Source organism: Lissotriton vulgaris, chromosome 3_1 (genome assembly GCF_964263255.1).
Source record: "Lissotriton vulgaris chromosome 3_1, aLisVul1.2, whole genome shotgun sequence".
NCBI lineage: Eukaryota > Metazoa > Chordata > Amphibia > Caudata > Salamandridae > Lissotriton > Lissotriton vulgaris.
The window spans coordinates 381,844,625-381,868,773 of record NC_141689.1 but is presented as its reverse complement, the minus strand read 5'-3'; the positions used below and the strand labels follow the sequence as shown (position 1 = coordinate 381,868,773).

The 24,149-nt window shown below is 47.4% G+C and overlaps 1 protein-coding gene across 1 annotated transcript in view; it reads right to left on the bottom strand.

Moving 5' to 3' along the window:
- The window catches only part of FGF10 (fibroblast growth factor 10), a 275,907-nt gene extending 265,375 nt beyond the window's left edge, over positions 1-10,532 (bottom strand). Inside the window, exon 1 of the mRNA XM_086960608.1 lies at positions 8,469-10,532. Coding sequence (XP_086816734.1) covers positions 8,469-8,760 — 292 coding nt within the window. The 5' untranslated portion in view covers positions 8,761-10,532. The remainder of the gene's footprint in view (positions 1-8,468) is intronic.
- Between the last annotated feature and the right edge of the window lie 13,617 nt (positions 10,533-24,149).

Genomic DNA, 24,149 nt, shown 5'->3' with positions numbered 1-24,149 from the left:
AACCTTTTCCCGGGTAGCAGTAAGACTTATGCCTTTAAAATGTTTTGTGTATCTGCCAATATATTTTTTAATGCATGATTGACGGGGCTGCACCTTCCTGTGGACTTCTAAATGCTATCATATTTTTTCATATGTATGTTCAGGTTTGGCGGGTTTCATACCGTCAACATTGATATGAACAGAAGGCTCTCCTAAGAACTAAGATGCATCGCAGTGTTCTGTTCTATATGCACACATCTGCTTCAGGAGTGTAAGGAAGGCCACTGCCCCACTCAATCCAAAGACTATGGATACCGATGACGTGTGCCAATCTTAAAGGCCCCTCATCCCATCTGCAGGGGGGCCATCATTTTATGTTATGTCACTGATGGGATTGACTTTATAGGAAGCACTTTGTCCAGATTTGAACATGCCTGTATGTCTCATCTATCCATCATTCTCAAACCCTGCATGATAATGACAGAACCCAATCCAGGCACTGATGAAAAATAGCCCTTCACTGTTATGGCGTGCTTGACATTGTAACCAACACGTTGAGCAACAACATAGTGCTGCTGGTTTAAATTAAAGTGGTGGGCGGGTTTAATATTAATGGCTGCCGTGGTGACAGTTTGCAGCTGTAGATAGATGTCTGCATGTTCAGAACATGTGGGTGGTGCTTCAAAGAGCTCTACCTTCAAGCACAAAGGATTAAACCAGAAAGTGTGAGTGCATCCTATGCAACCACATGCAGCCTGTATTATTCCACGCAGGGTATGGTGCACAAGTTAACTCTAATACCAGCCAGAAAAGTATGTAACAGCACTGCTGTTCTCCATCAGGTACTGTATATACACACATATTCAAACATTACTCATGCAGGCATTCTATACTGTCAGGAAGGAAAAGAACTACTGACATTAAGTGCTTAGCGCATGCAGCCTGGAGCGGCCCAAACCGTGAGTGTTGACTGGACAACGACAGAACTGGAACAGTTGAACAAGATGAGTCCAGTTTTTGAGCTGCCCTCGCTATTTTTTTTAACTTTGTAATGGCAGCCAGCCAATAACGCACTGTTTTTTACAATTACTAACATCACCTCTAAGGTTCTCATACCTCATGCACATTCTAGGCCTTGGCACGTGTTGATGTGGTCTCTCCACAGCAGAGGCCAAAACCAATCCTGGTGAAAGGGCTCTGAAATAATGCAGCCTTGTTTACTCATTAATATCAATTGATGACATGCTCGCACAAATAAAGCCCACACCATCCGTATTAAGACTTCAAAATCCCACCAAGGAATGTTTCCCTTGTTAATGTTGCCATTTTTACACCCACGTTTTATCTATATGTGCAATCCTTTTCTGTATCCGGCCTCTTGTAGGCAGCCTTTTGTTATACTAAGCATAGATAAATCTGTCAGTCAACAATATTTGGGAAATCCTATTCGAAAGCAACGGAATAGATGGCAAACACATATTTGCCTGAAAAAATACACCAATTGCTGTCTGTGCCAAAGGGAATGCAAACAGGGCACGACACACCAAACACACAAAACGCAGCAGACGGCTGAAAACCACAAGTACTCCAGTTGTACTTGAGTAAAGCGCGGCAGCAGTGAAGAATGTATGGCCATTAAACGCATGTCGGCGTGTATAGCAATGTTTGCACAAGGCACCAGAAAACTAAACTTCCTGGTACTTAAACGTGCCCATTTGTGCAGATTAAAAAGCCGAGCAGTGACTATTAACTTAATGAGCTGAGCCACTGGTGGCTAATTAACGCTGGGGCATTAGTTAGATTTTGGGGCACTACATGAAAGAACCCGAGCAGCCCAATGCGTTAATTAATAGCATCGGAGAATATTGACATAAATGTGCCATCGTTTGGAAGCTCTTCTGTCTTGAGCTGCAAGAAGATCTATAAGAGAACATAAGAGGCAGAGAAAAATACATACATATACGTACATAATTTGTTTGTCTCTTATGTAAAGGCATATATGTATATATATATATATATATATATATATATATATATATATATATATATATATATATATATATATATATATATATATATATATATATATATATATATATATATATATATATATATATATATATATATATATATATATACACACACACGAATGATGCGTGGCTGTTATTATATATCTGCTTGTGTGGTGAGAACCAGGACAACATCATTTCCAGCTGGTCTGATTTTGAGCCAGCACATGTCATTATGCGATTGCCTAAATGCTGTCTAATTACATGGGAACTGATCCTTGTGGTGCCTAGAGGGTAGAGAGCCAGCCCAGAAAATTGTGACCAATTAGGGCATTTGACCTATGAACTTGGATCAGTTCATCCCACAGCCATATTTGCTCATATGTTTATTCCACCAGCGTTGTTTCTTTTCTCTTTAAACACTTTTGAGCACTGAATGTGCGTTTGTGGGCGTTCTACAGTTGGTTCACCTGCAAACCTGCAAGTTTTCAGGGAGTAGTCCTGAGCCCCAGCTGTAAGAGTAAATCAATTTTTTGGGTGGGAATACCTCCAAAATGATGCAGGGTAGCAGAAGGGGTTTCCACCATGGAGACACTCATGTGTCCCCATGGGAAAATATAAATAAAGAAGCTTTGAAGTGCTGATGCATTTTAGTATTTCTTTTCCACGTGTAGAAGTATGCCCGCACATTGACATGTGAGCAGTGGATACATGTAAAGTTCCCTTAAGAATCTCTGACAGTGGCAGATTGCCGGTTTACTCTGTGTTACTTCACTCATGATTTAAGAGGCCAATCAAAGCCATGCAGGGTGGCTCTGCGTGGCTTCATACATCTTTAATTTTAATAGAGCCCTATGTCACGCATGTACCACTTTACCTGGTGCAAAGGTGACGCAGGGCTCTCATAAATAAGCCCTGTCCAGTTTCCCCTTTGTGTCCGGTCTAGAGTTATTGGGGCCCTAATCCCAGGCCTGATAATCCTAGGCCCAGAGTCGTAACAGAACTGTACTAGCAGAGGTGCTCGTGGCGCTATCAGCTTCTGTGTCCAGCCTCCCCCGCCCCCCTCTCCAAAACTGCAGAGTGGGTGGAGCGGCGAGCCTTTCCCCACCTGACACGCGCTGCACCCCTGGCACACCCCTTCTATAGCACCCTCTACAGGAGACAAAAAGACCCGCGCAAAATATGGAAATAACTGGGATCGTACATCCCATCACTGCTATTCCCAGGGTACTCTCATGAAGCCCAGGGTGTTTTACCACCTACATGTCGCATGGTGTGTAACAGCTGTCACTACTACGCAATTTAATACTACTCGTGTTATTGACCCTGGGAGGATGAGAGGCTGGGTGTTTCAATTGGGGTTCCAATATGAGACCTTCAGGTTGTGGACAGGTGTTCTACAACATGTGCATGAACCCACTTAGCTATCTCTCAGCTGATGACGCGGGTCTGCTCTGCAACATCCATGCACCGATCCATCTAACACTGGGCAGTGCCAGTACGCCTCGCCAGCCCGTCACTAAGAGCCTTTACTGGGCGCTCTGATGCCCAGGCCAAGCTCGGCGGGGACGGGACTCGGACGAGCCAGGCGCTGATGGGAATCACAAGGCCCTTCGAACGGTAACACGATCAGACATGATTCACCGGCCGAAGCGCGGCACAGGAGTCTATCGGTGCGGAGGAAACCTAAGAAGCAACATTTAGAAGACCGCGTGACACTAGAAAGGAACAAACGATTTTAGTGACCCATGAAGCAAGGTATAAAAAAAACACAATGTAATACGCGCCGAGGAGGGTTTGCGTTTCTTCTTCAATCATGACATGTATTACAGGATTAGCGTCAGCGTTCCAGCTGCACTGCTTGATTTAAAGAGTTTATGTAACATTGTGCACCTTATTGGAGAACACCCTCTGTCAGTGCTCACGTCGGTGCAAACGTGCACTAGGTTCAAGGAACGCCTTTGAACTCGGAGATCCCCGTGTGAAATTCGCGTTGGCCAGTTATAAAGGTTTGCAGTTGATATTGTTGCTGCAAAGTTGCTTTTGGGGCATATGATGAACTGTTATCGAGAACAATTCAGAGTGCGTATGCACAGGTGAAAAACATCATGGGGCACACTTTTTGTGAGACACTGCGCTCCTTGCCTGGCATATTTAAATACATATCAACAGCGGTCACGGAGGCGCCTCGAGAGAGGACAGACAGGACTGGGTGCCGCGGCCCCTCAAGGGTACCTAAAAGAGCACTGCCGGAGCCGGGCGCACTCGTGCGACACAAGACAAGCACGCAGCTGTGGCCCTTGGTGGAGTTTCACTCCTTGTAAATACGTATCGGGGACTACAGTGCGTCAGGTTGCCACAAGGTCATGGGCGCACTTCTAGATACATTGCGAGGATAGAAGGTGCCTCGCGGGCTACCTGGGAGTGCGCCGCCGGTGCGCCATACCACTGAGGCAGCGAATAACTCAACGGAGACATACGAATGAGGCCTGCGTGATGCGTCCCAGATGTCTGCGGTGCTTGGTGGTAGTTGGGGCGGGGGCAGCACAGTGGCGTGGGAGCTTCCAGAAGCACCGTGAACAAGCACAAGGCGGCACACATGCTGTCGAACAGGCAGACACGAGGATCCGATTACCAGAGAAGGAAGGGTAGCATTGCGAGGGACAAACGGGTCGGGTGCCCGAGCAGCCCAGGCGGCGAGAGCCGGAGGAGCCCCCCCTCCCCTCACACCCCCCTCCCCCTTCGCCAACGGCCCGTGAGCTGTCTGTCAGGCACCACACACCTTGTCCCGTCTACCAGATGACTCTGTCATAAGGAAGTCAAATTTCAGTCCCTCATTTTTCTTTTTTCAATTGACTATTTCCAGGTGTGTTCGTACACAATATTTAGCTTATGTGATACAAATCCCAGAATGCAACAGGAATTTTTTAAAAACAACACATGACTGGAGCACCGTTTCCCGCATGTCATTTACTAACTTTAGATTTTCAGGTAATCTGGGTGGCCTTAAGGTTGATAGGGACATGCGTGGGCCTGCCTGGTCACTGACAGCAAATTGGCATTCATTTTGAGTGTCCATGTCTGAATTCCTCCTCACATATAATTTCAATATCAATGTATTCCTTCGTCATGCAATACAATAGTTCACCTGGCAACCTAATTATCATATAACTAAATCATATTATAACTATGAAACGGTCTAGATTATTACATAGTTTGCTCACAAACTTTAATGTAACGCGAATTACTGAGTAGTAACGGCCAAACAGCCTTCCGTCAGTCAGCCACGGCCAATTACCTTGGCTAGCCATGCGGCTGGGATCCGTGCTGACAACGATCACGCCTGTCATACAAGTGCATACCCCGCCACTGCCTGCTGTGCTGAGCTCGCCCACGCGGTGACGGAACACAGAATGGGACTAGTGCAGTCGAGTGCGCCCAAGGCAACAATGTGCCCGAAAACATGGTGTCTCTTATAATGTTTGCCATATTGTTCTACCCCAGAGCCTCATTGCTGATCCATGTCTGACCTTCACCTCCGATTGGAGACTAGGGTTCTGCGACGGGCAGGAATCTGATAGCAATCATGTGTAAAATAAAGACAAGGCGTCCTCCTGACATGGAACGTTTGGCAACCCCGTTACTGCGCACAGGGCTGGCGCTTTCCACGAATCTCTGTGTATGAATTGCTGCAGTTAGATGGCATTCCCAGGTCTTGGAATGTGTTTAATGTGCACCATTGCATGTACCAGCACGGACAGACTGGAAATCAAAATCAGCCCCCCACAGCAGGAGGCTGCGACTAGAAGGGGGATGTGGGGTCTCCCATGTTTGGGTCAAGGGAGCCCACCCAGATCTCACATATGCCCACTAGCCTGAAGTCTACCTGGGGCATGCCAGAGTGGCTGAATGGCTTGTCCTGCCTTGTCCTTACGATCCAGTGTCTGAAGTGGTCACTAGGAGTAGTGAGAGAACACTGAGGGTCAGATGTAGAGAGAAGTCTATGCTAATGTCTGCCCTCAGTGTGTTTTGTGATTTGCTCACTGAGCCAAGTGAGTGAACACTAGAACCTGGAACACCTCAGGCTATCCCTGTCGCTAACCGAGTTCAGGAAGCATCTCAAGACCAGGCTCTTTGACTGAACTTCAGTGAACAGTAGGACATGCACCGCCTCCCCTCCTCCCCCAACAGCGCCTTGAGACCCTGGCAGGTGAGCACCACGCTTAACAAATACTGATTGATTGAACATTAAATGGGTTTGAGGAGTGTCAAATTTAGTGATGCGATCACTGACCCCAGTGACAGAAAACAGAGCAGGGCTGCTAAGTGCCAGGGATTGATTCGTGTGTATAAAGTGCTGTGGCCCCTTGGTACAGTGAGAGCCATTGGAGTTTTGTTTGTTGAGCTGGTGTCAGGAGTGCACTGTGATGTGGTCACTGAACCCATCCGCAGGCTGCTGAGTTTGTTGGAAGGGCGCTAGCTTATGTTTCAAGTGCATTTCGAACTCTGGTCACCAAACCTAGTTTCAGGATATGTGACACTTTCGGTGTGCCACTGTGTGACGCCATCTGAGATGTGGAAAGTGCGGCGGGATAAGCCACGGATGTGGTTGTGGTCTTCCAGAAAGCTACTCCCACGCCCTGTGGTTCCCTAGGACATTGTTTACTTATGACGGGCTTGTGGTCTTCCAGTGTGTGTGACTCTCATTGTGAACTGTGCCCACCGTGGGGACTAGATCTGGTTCCACGTGGTTCTAGTGACTGTGCCTGCGGCCCCTCTTACACAGCACTGTGCGACTGCAGTTTTGTGATCAGGTGGCGGTGACCAGTAACACCTAGGGGTTCCGAGTGTATGTTTTAGTGTGTGACTATCAATGTTGCCATGTGCCAGAGTTTGCCTTAATGCGGGTTGAAGAATATCACCACGTGACTCACCAGTTGTTGCGGTGTCTGTAAACTGTGAAGTGATTTATAGTGTAGCAGAGTGACCCCTGTGGGACACGGTGTTAACCTTGACCACTGTAAGCATATTAGTGATTGCAGTGTAGCAGTGAGCGTCATGTTTATTTTATACTGTGCCCAGTGAGGGAAAGTCTAACAGTAGTCCTGACGTGCCAGCGCGTGACTCATTCTTGCCATGCAGTGAGTGAGTGCACGTCTAGCTAGATTTGTAGTTTGTCAGTGTGCATGTGTGAGTGACTGATGCTCTTGCCGTGTCCCGGGTAAGTCTTCTGGTGGCTTGTGGTCTGCCATGTATTCACGAAGTGGCATGTAGTGGGGCTGTATGCATGTGAGAGCGGCTGATGCCAGTGTCAGCTTCGGAGTGCTTAAAATGTGCCGGGGTGTATGTGTGAGGGCCTCTTACCCCCTCTGTGGTCACCGTTGCAAGCGTAAGGCTGAGAATGATAGCATGTACGTGTGACTGACTTTTAGCCAGTGCTGTGGTCACCGTGACCAGTGTGAGCGCGAGAGGGGTTCCGAGTGCCGCAGTATAAGTGTGCGAAACTTCCGGAGGCCAATGTAAGTCTTTGAAAGGTGTGCAGTGTGTCGGTGAGTGTGAGAATGCCTCTAAGCCCTGCACCAGTGCAATCCTGGATGTGTTTTTTGTGTGTCCGTGGGCGTGTGCGTGTGCGTGTGAGGGACCCAGCCCGCGCTGCGGTCACTGCGGCTATTACAGCCATGGGCGGCGTTTACAGTATTCTAGGTCCTCGGGTGGCCAGGATGACCCTGAAAACATACAATTTATGAAGACAGAACTTTCTCCATGTACAAACGCGCGTGCTCAATGCCTACATCACGTATGGTGTGTGCCCGTTGTAACTAAACTTTGCAGCAAATAACGTTCTCCGCGCTGCTGCTTTGAGACTAGCACTACAAGTTATCTTTGAGATATCTTAAAACAATTAACTACAAACAAGTATGTTTGATTCTTTTGAACCATTTACATCAAGTGGTCATTTTTGTAAAGTGCTATTGGTAAATGGTTTATTCTGCTTCTTTTTAATAAACACATTTGAGTGGCTTATGGCTGTTTCTGCAGACATTCTTGTGTTTCTCACGCACTAAACGTCTTCAGAGATCACTTAAACATGCAATTGCCAACCCGACGCCAGAAATATCACCAGTTCCAGCACCCACAAGGGTTTACGAATGAACACACCAGCGTCAATGGCAAGTTATCGCCCACAAGAACATTTAATTCTCACCTTGCCGGGCTCCGTCCTACTCACGTCATTTGCAAAACAAATTAGGCTGTGGGTTAAAGTAAATAAACGCTGCGTAGGGACAACTGTGAGTTTCAATGCAATGACACTGAGGTACACACGTGCTTGCCTTGACACAGCGCGCTTTCAGCATCACCCTGGAGCAGCAGGGCGCATGCCAGTCCCAGTGGCCACCAGATCCCCAAATCCCCACTTTGAAAGCCCCTTGGGGCGTAAACCCTCTCGTGACGCGTCTGAGACCGGCGAGGGGCACTTACTGTACGGGCAGTCCTCCTTGGTGGTCCCTCCGACCTTGCCGTCCGCGTCGATCTTGAGGAAGTATCTGGTGACGCACAGCAGCCTCCTCAGGCGCACATCTCCCTCGAGGTGTGGGTAGCTCCTGGCGTGCCTGCCCACCACGGGCACCGAGGCGTTGGCGACCCCCGGCGGCAGCAAGCCCCTGCCCAGCTCATGGCAGGTGACCGACAGGTACGACACCCAGAGCAGCAGCGCCAAGCAGGGCAGCTGGGACAAGGCGGCGGCACCCTTCCTCAGTACCCATCCCCACATCGTTGTGGAGCTCGCGGCAGCAGGGAACGCCTCACAAGAAGAAACATACTGGAAGGATGCGCACTGGTGGGGGGCACGCGGGGGGCCGCCGGACACCTATCTCCCGCGGGGCTCGGACCTCGGCTGAAGTGAGTGCGCCACCATCCATAACTCAGGGGACGAATCGCTTCCAGAGAGCGCCTCTCCCTCCGGTCCAGCTAAGTGGCTCTTTTTCTGTAACCCAAAAATAAAATCCTGTTCACCGATTCGTCTCCGTGTTTTTTTTCTTACTTATTCCTAGAGGACAAGTTTTAAAGTAGTGGCTCCGCTTCCCCCCAGACGAGCTCCCTTGCCATGTCAGATGCTCGAGTGTCCGCTCGGCAGAGGCTGAGAGGGAAACATGTTCAGCGAGTAGTTTCCAGCGGGCTCTGCTTCCACCCCCTTGCGCTCTGCAGAGCCCAGGCCAGCTGTAAACTCTTCATCTAATTGTCAGCCTTGGGAAGGCAGGCTCGCTTTGAAGACCCCAAAGTGCTGTTTTTTCCGCCTGCCTGTAAACAGGTTGGGAGCCTTGGCTTGTAATGCTCGGCGATTAGGAGCCAGAGGTGGGGTGTGCCTCTGGTGGTCAGTGGGGTCAAGCAGCGGTGGACATCTGAAACCCTGGCACGAGAGAAGAATTCCTTCTGGGCGGCATCACAGGAGCTGAGAGAAGCTGATCGCAGATCAGGAGCACCAATCGGTGGAGCGAGAGATCTCTGACCCACACACGAACGGCCCCGGTCTCAGGGAGCGAGAGATCTCTGTCCCAAACACCCACCCCCTCTTACGGGGCGAGAAATCTCTGTCCGAAACTCACACAGTCCCGTTTCAGGCGACAAGAGATCTCTGACTCACGTACGAAGGGTGACAGTCTCGGGGAGGTGGGGGGGGGGGGGGGGGGAGGGGAGGTGGAGATCTGTCCCCCAAACACGAGCAGACCCACTCAGAGGGGAAGATACATTCTCTGCCTCAAGCACGAACAGTCTGTCTCAGGGGGTGAGATATCTCTGTCCCAAACATCAACTGTTCCAGTCTCTGGGGGCGAGACATACCTGTCCCAAACGCCAACAGTCACAGTCTCAGAAAGCTGAAAGATCTCTCTCCCAAACACGGCCAATCAAAGTCTCAGGGGACGGGGAAGGGATCTCCGTCCTAGTCACGAACAGTTCCACTCTCAGGGCTTCAGGAGGTCACCACTGCCCCCCTCTCAGGGACCAAGAGATCTCTGTCCCAAACACGAGCAGACCCGGTCCCAAGGTCTGAGAGACCTCGTCACAGGGACCCTGAGAGATCTCCGGTCCACCCAGGGATAGTCGAGTCTCAGGGCCCGAGGGGTCTCTGCACCATAGACCCAGGGTCCGCCAGACCAGCCGCTGAGATATCTCTTCCTGCTCTGGAGCCCCAGTCGGCGGAGACGTCTCTTTCCTTCAGACTAACAGTCCACAAACCCAGCGGTCTGTTCGGGAGACCAGCAGCCTTCAGTGTCTCGAGGCTGAGTAGGTGTTCGTCAGCAACCCAGGGTCTCTTGGGTGAAAGGTCTCTTCTCGCAGCCCAACATCCTCCTGTCTGGAAAGAATGACAGAGCGGTTTTCCTGCAGTCTGGCAGCTCCAAATCTTTGAAGGCTGAGAGTGCTCTATTCTGAAATGCAACAGCCCCTGCCTCAGAGACGGGACAGTCTCTCCTCTGCAGTCTCTCCTCTGTAGTCTCTCCTCTGCAGTGCAGCAGCCCCCAGTCTCAAAGGACTGCTGAGATCTCTGTCATTCAGATCGACAGGCGGACCCCAGTCTCGCAGGGCTCAGAGACCTCTGCTTTGCAGACCAACAGTCTCACGTTTCAGAGGTGCGGAGGGTCTCTCCTCTCCAGAACAACAGAAGAGGGCGGGCACGTGCTGGGCAGAGCAAAGGCGCCCAGCCTCATCAGGTGGAGGTCTCTCTTCTAGAGCCAGGCAGCCCAGCACCCCACAGTCACAGAGTGCTGAGCTGTTTCCTCCTGGAGACTAGCAGACCCCAAGTTTAGGGCGGAGGGTCCCTGCAGTGCAGACCAGTGTGAGCGCGAGAGCTGGCCTACAGCTCCCTAGCTCATAGAGCTGAACACCCCAGCCTCTCACTGATATTAGCTTCTAGGCGCTCGCTTCTCCATGTCACTACCCATCAGCCAGCTCATTCCTGCCCAAAATCTCGACCCCCCCTCTTCCTTCCCTCGTAGGGTGCCCTATTATTTTCCCCCCAAATAATGTTTTTTAGTTTTTTTTGTGTGTGTGTGGGGGGGGGGGGGGGGGGGGGGGTTGGCAGTACAGCACTGGGGAGCCAACTGGAGCTTGTTGCTTTCTGACTACTTTTTTCGTGCTCCTGCTGGGGGAGAATGTCAACTGAGTTCAGTAGAGGGGACAGGCCGATCACTCGGGGCTGGGACGAAGTGCGAGGCAGGCATCATTAGCTCCTGTTCCTCACCCCTGCTACTGGCAGCTCGCACGGAGGTCCCCATCCCCTTAATGAACCTCTGGCTCCGCGCTTCCGCCAGGGGAATAAAAAACTTCACATTTTACCTCTCGCTCGCACTTCCCCCTCAGCGTGCGCAGTTTATCGACACCCACACTAGCGAGCCCCCTCCGGAGGCCACTTCCCACCGCCCCAAAATGAAAGCAGCGCCTTCGACAACCACTATCTAATTGCCAACATGACTCATTTTCTGAATCACGCTTTCACTTCAAAGCTAACGGTCTTTATTACCAGAGTTCACCATAAACCAGCCCCCGCGCCCGGGCTTTACCTTTTCACGCAATTTCCTCAGCAGCTTTGCCATAAAGAAAGCATTTTTTTGCACCTCGGCATTTCCTCTTATCTAACAGCCTGCAGTGTGCAGCCCGTTCACGGGATGTTGTTTTACTCGACGGGAGTGTGGTGAGGGCGCCTGGTTCTGTGTCCCCCCGCCGTGGGATAGCCCACTGAGGAGAGGATTGAATTTCAGGCAGATATCACGGTCAGAGTGACTGACTGACAACTGTGACTGACGTTTCTGATGCTGGCGTTTACTGCATTGTGTCTCGCAAGAGAACCGGAATACAGCACGGATTCCCACGCGCCTCGCTCACACACATGGATGATAACTTTATTAGACTAACGCACACATATCTTGGTTTCTGGAAAAGGATGCAGGGATCTCGCCGAGGACAGTTTCCTTGCAATGACTGTTAATGCGCAGTTTACCTGTGTAAACTAAACTTTGTACCAGTTAAATCTCCACTTAAAGTTTTTGTAATATCAGCAAAACACTGTTATTACATTTTTTAGAAGAGACAGGAAGCTTGCATTGTTGGCTAAAAAAAAGCCTAACTTCTTTGTGCCATAATGCATCACGGTTTCAACAAGTTGCTCTTATATAAAATAAAGTTGGCGTTATGAAGACATAAACAAAAAGAAGGATCGGATTGTCTAGCCATGTTGTGGGTGGGAGGGGGGAGCGGGTCAGCATTTCATATCTTACTTTTCAGTAATAGGAATAGGGGACCACCACCACAAACCAAGTCATCATAGATCTATTCCACAACCGAGTGTCAATTATGACTTTAGGTCTTCACTGTTTAACTTTTGTAACATAGAAAGAAACCCAAATATTGCTGAAGTCAATAAATCTTGTCTTTGGGACCTATCTGCTTTGCCAATGTCTTTTGGCGATGCTTCCAGCATCTCTCAGTTTGTTTATTTATTAAATTAGTTTTATATAGTGCTGGCTAGACCCGAAGGTATTTGAGCGCTGTACATGAGGTACCACAATGTTACAAAATGACATCAGTTAACAGGTTACATGAGTTACTAGTAAAACATTTAAAGAGCATAGGAGATGGATAACTGGAGCGTAGAAGGGCAAGTGGGTATAGTGAAGGGGTGGGGGGATATACAACGGCGAGACGAAGGAAAGTTTGCCCCAAGCCCGGCTGAGTAGGTGACGGCCTAGGGGGAAGTCCACGGCCCAGCTCCTCTTTAGCTATCAGGTAGCTCCACAGGGCATCGGCCAACTAGCAAGGAATTGGTTAAAAAGAAAAAAAAAACATTTTAAAGAGCATAGGAAGATGAGATAAATGGGGTGTTGAAAGCTAGAGGGAAGGGTAAAAGGGTAGGGGGAAAATAGGAAACAAAGGAAAAGTGTGCCCAAAGTCCGGCTGGGTAAATGTATAGAATGTATGTAAATGTATAGGCATTTATATAGCGCACTACTTACCCGTAGGGTCCCAAGGCGCTTCGACCGCTGCGAAACCCTTCCTGGCTTCCCTGAGAGATGGTCCCTTAATGGGTATCTCCAGGGTGAGACCAGGCATCCCCGGCAGTCTGGTGGGGCCGTTAGTGAAGATGAGGCAAGCTAATGCCCAGAGTTGCCGAGTGTGATCGCTGATCGGAGTGGGCACCGAGGCGAGAGAATTATCGAGTCCGCTGACCCTGGTCCAGAAACCTGCCGCGCCGGGAATCGGCTGGGATCGCACGGAGCCCCGCAATGCACGATGGCGGCTGAACACCAGAGACGGATCCAAAAGAGTTTCGCGATCACCTCGAGCCATCTCCGAGGCTGGGGAATGGCTGGGCGCAGGCCGCAGGAAACTCAGGTTTTGCGGCTGGGTGACTCTTTGATAGTTCCCCGCGTTGCAAGTGTGAAGCTGGTATCGGGTAGGGTGGAGGTGCCCGATCCTGCTGCACAGTGGCGGGAGAGCCACGGCAGCTCCGGGGGCGGCCTGATGAGCACTAGCCAGGCAGAGGCGGCTGTGGTCATTAAGTGATCTCTGGGTGGCCGTGACACCTGGCAGCATCAGCAGCGGCCAAGGGCTGTTAATGGTGAGAGAGCTGCGCATTGGGGAACTGTTTAGAGTGTGATGAACCACTGGCATTGTATCAACTCCCCTTGTGCCTTCCCATTCATCGGAGCTGCACAGGTAACAAGGCTCCCTCAGCACTATCACACATCTGTACTACAGAGGACTGGCAGACACGTATTGAGGGCCATTGCAAAGGACAACAAAGGATTTCGGGTGCGGGAGACGATGGTCAGAAGTGGCTGATCTTGACAGTGTGGTACACTCCAAATTGCCTTTGCGGGGTCTCCATTTTTCTGAACTTTTAAATAATGACTATGGACTGGCACCCATTTTTGATTTCCCGGTGGCTAACACCTAATTTGGGTTTCTTCTACCACTACTGGAAATAGAAGAATTACAAACTGTGTGCTTCTTGTCCTGGATGGCAAAACTTCTGGAATGGCCTGTGCTAGGTTTTTACCATCTGATGCGGCAAACTCATGGCCACAGAGAGAAAACAGTCTGTTCCCTAAACTGACGCTGTTTGTTCCCATTTAGTACTCTTTCTTTCTTTGTCTATTTCCCTTGCTCCTGTCCCCTCTCCCCTGAATCTCTCCCCTTGCCTGCTACTCCGCCTAGCCCCCTGTCCTTGGTTGCCCTTTGTCTAAGCACTCCTCCCCTTGTTGGGGAAAGATCCAATATTTATACTCTGGAGTCTCAGCGAACCAGCTGAGAGAGTCCACAGCGCAAAGGGAGCCACTCACAGTAGAGGTATGGTATGGCACCCATTGCTAAAGCACTCCCTCTCCCCTTTTTAGGTCTCACCTGAGCCAATGTGCTTGCCCATTGCGCCGGTGAGATTATAGTAAGCGGAAAAGAAAAGTCTACCAAAACGGCTGCGGATCGCATACAGTTCATGTGCTATATGCGCGTGCACACCAGCCACATAACACACCACCATTTGTCTGTGCCTCAGCTTCAGACTTTAAAGGCTGCCGCTCCCCCACTCCCCGCTTGCACATCGTGCACCACCATTTGTCTGTGCCTTGGCATCAGACTTCAAAGACTGCCGCTCCCCGCCTCCACCCGCGTGCACATCGCGCACCACCATTTGTCTGTGCCTCGGCATCATACTTCAAAGGCTGCCGCTCCCCCGCCCGTCCCCGCCATAGCAATACCGAGAGCTTGTTGATCATAGCGTTCCCAAAATACCAAACAGTCTTCTTGTATGCTCCTTTCACAGCCCGTCGCTCATTTAACCTTCTCTGAAATGAGTAGCTTTCAGGGTTTTCAAAGCTAGATATCCTTGCCCAAGTAAATGAGCGATCTTTCACCAAGGCTGTGGTTCTGCAGTGTGTGACTCATTGGTGCTGCAAGCTTCTTACCTCGTCCTACCCCCAACTTTGCACTCCTCCTGGACAGGCTTCAAGTGCCCCATGCTAATGCGCTCTAATGAGATGCAAATAAAATATGCAGAAGCTGAAGAAATTAACTGCTGCTGCTTGGCAGTCTGCAATAAACTTTTCCCACACATTTCCTCTGATGGTGGCGTTCTGCAAACCCTCTGCAGTTGGCAGACCAGTGGCCCCCACCCGTCTCTAAGTTCACCCCACTCGGACAGACGATTTGCCCTTGTTTGCTGTGTCCGTTGTGTTTGTAATACATCCATGCAATCGGGCCATGGCAATAAATTGGAAAAGCAAACATCGCTTCGCTGTACCGCTGGTGTTTCTTTCACGCGCACTCTGTCTACAGTAACTCCCTGCCTATGGGCACCAAATCCTGCAGAGAGACTGGCACCACATGGCACTTGCTTGTTCGGGCCGATATTATATTTTTGTAAAAGGGATGGGGTGGTTTGAGAAAGTAGATGTATGACGTTTGATGCCCCAACAAGCTTCTGAAACACACTCACCACACTATATGATGCCACCCCGTCTCTTCTTTTAGTATTTCTCGATGCTAAGTGTTTAGAGAAGTTGTCTTCAATATGCCATGTGCTAGTTACCTTCCACCCTGCTCAAACCCTCCCCATGTGGGTTGTATAGAGCCTGGCTCGCCCACAGCGCTAGAATATATAGCTTGTTCTATGTGTGATTTTCTATTGAACAAAAACGCAATGCTTCTTGTTATTCCTCTTTCCTTCTTTCTGCCTTGCTGCCCCTCCCTTCTTCTCCCACTAACACCTCATATTTCTCTATTTTCTCTCCTCCTCTCAACATTCTGCCTTCCACTCACTTCTGTTGTTCTCTGCCTCTCTTACTAACGTCCCTTTAGACCCGTTTACATGCTCCCCTCTCTCCTTCATTCACCGTGTAATTGCATTTTCTTCTTTATCCCTTCGTCTCATTCTGTCACGTATCTGCTCCTCTGTTCCTTCTCCTCTTCTCGCCCTAGATCTTTGTTCTGTGCCCCTGCTTCTCACGTCCCTTCTCTCCCACACTTTCGGTTCAGTTTAATAATGATTTATTGTCGCCGCTGATGGGCTTTCAGGTGTAACCAAAACTTTACTGCTCACGGTCTAATTTACACTCTGCCAGGCCCACTTTTGCTGTACTGTCTATGCTACCCCACACACACAACCACGCACACACACAACCCCAAACACACACACAGACACACAACCCCCCACATACACACATACACAAATCCCCCCCCCCACATACACACAACCCCACACACAACCCCCCACACACACAGACCCCCCCACACACCCCACACCCACAACCACAAACACAACCCCCCACACACAACCCCCCCACACACACACACCCACACACAACCCCACCACACACACAACCCCCCCACACACAACCCCCCCCCCCCCACACACACACACAACCCCAGACACATACACCCCCCACACACAACCCCCCACACACAACCACAACCCCCCACACACAACCCCACACCACACAACCCCCCACACACAACCACAACTGCCCACACATGCACAACCACAACCCCCCACACACACAACCCAACACACACACACAACCACAACCACACACAACCACACACCAGGATAGCAAAACATAGCATAGCAAAGCAAAACATAGCATAGCATAACAAAACATAGTATAGCATAACAAAGCACAACAAAACATAGATTAACAAAACACAACAAATCAGCATAGCATAACAAAACAAAGCATAGCATAACATAACAAAACATAGCATAGCATCACAAAACATAGCATAGCATAACAAAACAAAGCAAAGCATAACAAAACAGCATAGCTTAACAAAACACAACAAAACATAGCATTGCACAACAAAACATAGCATAGCATAACAAAACATAGCATAACATAGCATATCATAGCAAAACAATGCATATCATAACATAGCATAACAAAACAAAACCTAGCATAACAAAGCATAGCTTAACAAAACATAACAAAACATAGCATAGAATAACAAAGCATAGCATAGCAAAACACAACAAAACAGAGCTTAGCATAAAAACACAACAAAACATAGCATAACAAAACAAAACATAGCATAGCATAACAAATCAAAGCATAGCATAGCATGGCATATCATAACAAAACACAACAAAACATAGCACAACAAAACATAGCATAGCATAACATAGCATAGCAAAGCAAAGGATAGCATAACAAAACATAGCATAGCATAACAAAACACAACAAAACATAGCATAACAAAACATTACCTAGCATAACAAAAAAGCATAGCATGGCATATCATAACAAAACACAACAAAACATAGCATAGCATAACAAAATATAGAATAGTATAGCATAACAAAACATAGCATAGCATAACAAAACCTAGAATAGCATAACAAAACATAGCAATACAAAATAAAGCAAATCATAGCCTAACACAACAAAACATAGCATAGCATAACAAAACATAGCATAGCATAGCAAAACACAACGAAACATAGCAAAACAAAACATAGCGTAGCATAACAAAGCACACCATAACAAAACATAGCATAATATAATACATAGCATAGCATACCAAAACATAGCATAGCAAAACAAAACATAGCACAGCATAGCAAAACATAGCATAGCATAACAAAATAAAGCTAAGCATAGCATAACACAACAAAACATAGCATAGCATAACAAATCAAAGCAGAGCAGAACAAAACACAACAAAACATAGCACAACAAAACATAGCATAGCATAACAAAACACAATGAAACATAGCAAAACAAAATATAGCATGGCATAACAAAGCAGAGCATAACAAAACATAGCATAACATAATACATGTATGAGATTTTAAATCTTCCTAATCAGTATTTTATTGTGTATTTTTATGTGTATTCTGCGTATGGCCTTTTTATGGTATTTTTACCGAAATAAAAGCTCTTTGACTGACTGACCGATAATACATAGCATAGCATAACAAAATATAACAAAACATAGCATAGCATAACAAAACAAAACATAGCACAGCATAGCAAAACATAGCATAGCATAAGAAACACAACAAAACATATCATGACAAAATATAGCATAGCATAACAAAACATAGCATAGCATAGCAAAACACAACAAAGCATAGCATAAAACAAAAAACACAGCATAGTATAGCATAGCATAACGAAACATAGCATAACAAAACACAACAGAACATAGCATAGCATAACAAAACAAAACATAGCATAGCATACCAAAACAATAAAAAATAGCATAACAAAATATAGCATTGCATAACAAAACATAGCATAGCAAAAAGGCGGAAAACATGGTCGTTTGTTCGATTTGTAAAAGTGTAGTTAGTCGGGGTAAGCTTGGTACCAACTATGGTACCGGGGGCCAGGGAGGTCATCTCCAAAAACACCACACAATCATTTGGGAGGCACACCTAAGGAAGATCCGGGGAGCCAAAAGTACAACAAATCCAAATGTATCCATTCATATTTCATCTGATGATGACGAGGGGCTGATCGTGCAGGGGGAAGTGAAGAAGCAACAGACATTTTTTCTGGTACACCCAGTACCCCCGGCAGCAGCACTGCAGTGGTAGCGCCCACACCCTCTACCCCTGCAACATGTATCAGGCACACTAAGAGTCTGGGAGAGACACCAATGCGAAAAAAGTACATCAATGAGCCTAACTGGGTTGAAGAAGTCTGCATATTCATCATCATCACGTATGAAAACGGTCCAGACCACCATTAAAAGCATGTTTTGGTCTGATGCGCCATTTGAACGCAACCACCCTACGGCACGTCTTTATAATGCAATGCTGGCTAAAATGTTAGCGCTAGACCTTCTCCCTTTTTCTTTCGTGGAAGGGGTGAATTTTCTAGAATTTGTGGCAACAGTCTGCCCTAAATGGAAGGTTCCTAGCCGGTCCTATTTTGCCAGAGTTGCAGTTCCAGCACTACATCAAGATGTGCTGGAGGTGATTGGGGCAGCTTTGCAGAAGAGTGCTGTTCACACTATCCACCTGACAACAGACATGTGGACCAGTTCCCAAACCCTTAATTACATGTGCATCACTGCACACTGGGTCTCTTTTGCAGGGGTTACAGAAAAGTTACATGCAGGTGTTGACCCGGACACAGTTTTTCAAGCTACTCGGAAACATGCAACAGTAGCCATGTTTGCCATGGAGAAGTCTCATACTGCACTAAACCTTTTGCGTGAGTTTAGAGTAAGGTCAATGAATGGCTGCATCCAAGAAAGCGCATGATTGGTTATGTTTCCATGGATACTGGCAGTAATATAGTTAAGGCCATACACGAGCGTGGCTATTTCAGAGTGCTGTGTTTGGCGCACAGTATTAACATTGCTGTGCAAGATTTCTTGAAAAAAGAAAACACAGTCAGCAAGTTACTGACCACCTGCCGAAGAATCTGCACTCATTTCAGCCATTCTTTTAAGGCCCGGAAAAAGCTGAGGAACATTCAACGTGAACGTAGACTGCCAGTGAGAGGACTCATCCAGGAGGTGGTAACAAGTTGGAACTTAACCTTCTACATGCTTGAGCGTCTGTCTGAGCAGTGGATGGTAATCAATGAGTATGTCTTTGTACTGGGTTCTACTATGAAAGACATGAGGCTAGAGTTGGTGGAATGGAAGCTAGTTAAAAGCCTGACAGACATGATTCATCCTTTTGAGGTCTTCACGCGTGAAGTCAGCAGGGAGGACTGTACTTTGGGCAAAGCTATCTCATTGTTGCGCATGCTAGAGCACCAACTGAAGGCGGTGTCTTCAACGTTCCGAGATGATGCTGAAAAGTTGACAGAGAGATTATTAAGCCGCCTAGTTGACAATGAAAGGCTTAAAAAAATACATACAGAACAACATTACATTTGTGCCACTATTCTGGATCCACGGTACAAAAAGGCAGTGGCCAGCAAAGCATTATTCCTTTTAATGAAGCAGATGTTTCAAAGTACAAACATTGGCTAGCTCTGTCAGCCACTTGGTTCGAAAAAGAGCGGCAGAAAAATGAAGGAACCGGCAGAAGGACTACTGAATCAGCAGGCCATCCGGCGTCAAGGTCCACTTCTGAATCTGTGGTCGAAGGCAGTCACTTTCCCTCACAGGTGTTAATGACACCAGCAACCGTATCATAATCCTCCTCACCTGCACCAGGCCCAGCCATAATATTGTCAGAAGCGGATTGGCTAACTCATCAAGGATTCGCTCGTTCCAGTGATGCAAAGGCCACAGAAGGTACGCACAGTGGAGCACCCCTGGAAAACCTTGAGTGTATGGTGCAGGCCTATCTGGATGACCCAACAGAGGTCTTCCTTAATCAGAATCCATTGCTGTATTGGTATGGGAAAAGGCCTCTATGGCCACTGATAACCAACCTGGATCTAAATTACTTGTCCTGCCCACTCGCAAGTGTGTCTTCTGAACGTGTTTTCAGTGCTGTTGGTGCCATTGTAACTTCAAAAGGACCCGCCTCTCGCCCAAAAATGTGGAGAGGTTAACAATGATCAAGATGAATCAGCACTTCATATCACCAGATTACAAAATACGTGAATGCATACAGGAAGAAGAGGACACCCACTTAGGTGACGGAAGTTCTTCTCTGTTAGCTGACCTACTCCCGTCTCAATTCACAGAGTTTGAGGACGAGCTCTACTTCCCTGACACCGAGGCCTGAACATGTCTTCCTTTTTTCCCGTCCTTATTCACTTTTATTCCTGTGTGTCTTTCTTTGTTTTGCAACTTTTACCACAACAAAACTCTAATCACCTAATCACAACAAATCCATCAGCAGCACTGTCTTCATTTTATTTCCTTATTGAAGGTGCCGCAGTCTGCAATCCTGAAGTTCACAAGTTCACATTCACAACTCAGTCATGCTCCTCTATCCTCTTCCTCCAGACTCCCCTATCCATTTCCCTCAAGGCAGATGGCTGGATTACGCAAAATGAAGAAACTATCGCTTCGTAGATGAGTCCCCTCAAAAGAAGTGGGACTGGAATTACTGACTATATGCTGATTGCTGACAGTTACTTCTGAAAATGATTGACACACACGAGAGGCTGCCCTGTGGGTCTCTACTTTAAGAACAACAAGATGCGGACAAAAAGTGGAACAGGTAATGAATAATGAGATGGCATGCAGTGCAGTGGACAGCACTGGCTGTCTGGCTTTGATAAAAGCAATTGCTGTTTGTTTGTTGTGCATGAAATGAATCATCATATGTCTTCTGTTATTATATAATATTTTACACACTAAATGTAACTCAAGTCTACTCTGTGTTTTTTACCTTGTTTAATTCAAATTCATCTACTGCAGGGGCCACTGCGTTGCATTTTTTAATAAGCAAAATGTCCTTGGACTCACTGTGTGTGTAGACTGCGACTGCATGAACAACATTGAGTTTGCCAATATACCATGATGATGATGAGTCTTGATGATCAAAGTCACATAATATCTTTTTTCTTTACAGTCACTCACTGGGATGGATGGATCATCATCGTCTGTTTACGGAAGAACTATGGCCATTTCGTGAGTGGCAAACAGGTAAACCAGTCAACAACAACTACAGCAGAACTACATGTCTGTCTAGTCGTGGTATGGAGTGATCGAGCCAGTGTAGTGTTGTTATGCCAGAGTCCAGACAGCAGTTCATGTAAAATTGCGGCTATGTAGCTTGCTGCATACAAGTAGATATGCTTTGTCTGTCTGTGTCAAAGAGGTATGCTACATCAGGTTGCTTCACTCAGTGGTGCCTACCTTCACCGTCTGCATGGCCCTGGCCTGCTGTGTGCTAATTACTATCCTTGAAAAGGAGACTCACAGTACGCACTTTAGAAATGATGATGCTTGTATGTAATACTGTCGCCTCTGAAACTGAAACTGTTATTTTTGCACTACAGCACACCGTACCTTATATTTTTTTCTCCGTGGTGTTTTAATTTCACTTCCTGTTTTATTTTTCCATCAACCATTACAGGCCGGCTTTTACCCTGTGCGATGGGAAAAACAATTAACTCAGGCTTACCATTATTGATCCACAATTCCGCATCCGCCAGGTAGGCAGTGGACATTGTGTCTGGTCACCAAGATTGATCGACGGAGCGTCAGAATGAATGGAGGAGTACCGCGAAGAAGAGGAATGGCTGGATGCATGCAACTTCTCAAATTGAACAGGACAACTACAACATACAGTTACAGTATCCTCAACACTTCTCCTTATCTTTTAAATAATGTTATATTGTTGTGAACTTCTATGAGTGTGACTCTGTGCATTTGTTTGCTCTCAGCTTCAAATTCATCCCTCCAGCTATTTGTTAAGTTTTTCTTTGCAATTTTTAAAACTAATTTAATGTACTACTAAGTGTTTATTCTCTCTGAGGGCAGACAGGCAAGTGAAATTGCGTAATTACTGAAGCCCTGTACTGTCACATTGTTTCTTCATAGTTAGTAAGTTGTAGTACTACTTTTCAGTAACCTAACCATCCATTTAGCAAAACAACTTCATGCATGCAGTACTGCATGCACTTCCTTTATGTCCCTTTACCCCTTGCATGCTGATGACGGAGCGGTTCCGTCATCAGCTACGGGTGAGCTGTGCTGATGACGGAACCGTTCTGTCATGACTCCGCCCGCGCAAGGCGGAGTCAGCATGGGCGGGGAATTCCCGCCGCACGCAAGGGGTTAAAAGATTTATGGATATCTTCGTATCCAAAGATTTGCTTATCTTCATTTGTTGTCCATGCTGTGTTTTTTTCCTCTCTCCATAAAACTTTCCCAAAACCCCCATTCCCATCCAATTTTCAAACCCTAACTCTCTTCTCCCGGGCTGTGTGGTTTTCATTGAGGTGTGACTAAATGACAACAATAATTCCACACACTTGCTGGGAAGGACAAGGTCAAAGCAACAGAAAAATCATTCAAATCAGAATTTCATATGCGCCATCGTGGATTGATCATCAACAACATCCTCCTCCTACACCTGATTAATCGAATGCTTAATGCTTACGCTGCTGTGTCCTTCGCCTTCAATACTATTTCTTATAGTAGCCATACTCCACGCAACAAGTACTTATATTTTGAATACTTTAGCATTGCTTAGGCTACAATTTATTTCACTGTTCTTGTGTACTGTACTATCTATCGTACTGTTCTAATGCTACGCTCAGGCCACTCAATGTTTCGTTTCCTTTTTTTTCATATGCTGCTACTGCCAGTGTGTACCACTACTACTAGCAGCATAACGATGACATTTCATCCGTGTAGAATTCCATACCCAACCTTAATCGCCAGTTGCCATGCAGCCAGCCCTGTGCCTAGCCCTATTCTAAAACACGAATCACAGGAAAGATAAGCATTTTGGGGGAGGAAGAATAATGGAGTAGGAGGAGAGGAGAGACTGACGGTAGTACTAGTAAAGTAGTAGGACAATTGAATTCACTAACTCTGTCAGTGGCACTTTTGTACAAATTTGGGCGATTAGACAATTTGAATCAACCAGCCAGTTAAGTATCAGGAAAACAAATGTACAGTTAACCCCCCGCCTGCCCCACAAAACAAAACAGTAAAAAAAAAGCATATGCTATGTTTAAGTAGAGAAATAAATAATTATTGGAGCCCCAACAAAAATAAACTATCCCACAAAAAGGCCCAACTCACCCCCCTCCCTAACACCAACCAATGTCCAAATGTCCTTTAAAAAAAACTCCCTTTCCCCAACGCCCAATTCCCACCCCCCCAACAGTCTTTTAAAAAGGGGCAAGGGACAGTCACTTCTTCCGGCGGTGTCCTGTGGACAGGTGGTCCCGCATCTCTTTGCAGAGGTCCCGGAGCTGGTGCTGGAGCTTCTCCACCATGCGCTCCAGGGAGTCCACTCTCCTGCGGAGGCGGCGCTGACGTGCCATCCAGGCTCTGGGGAGGGGCAGCAGGTGTTTTGCTGGCAGCTGTGCGGCGGCGGCAGGAGGCTGTCCGACCACGGCGCTGTACTGGCTGGTGGTCCCGGGGGCACTGGAGGAGGATGCAGTTGTTGCCGCCTCCTCCTGCTCCCGAGCCCACAGCCGCCGATATTCAATGCAAATGGCCTCCAGCTTCCGGGCCCTGGCCCGGACAGCCATATCCTTTCTGGTGAGTTTTGTGGAGCATCTATATGAAGAA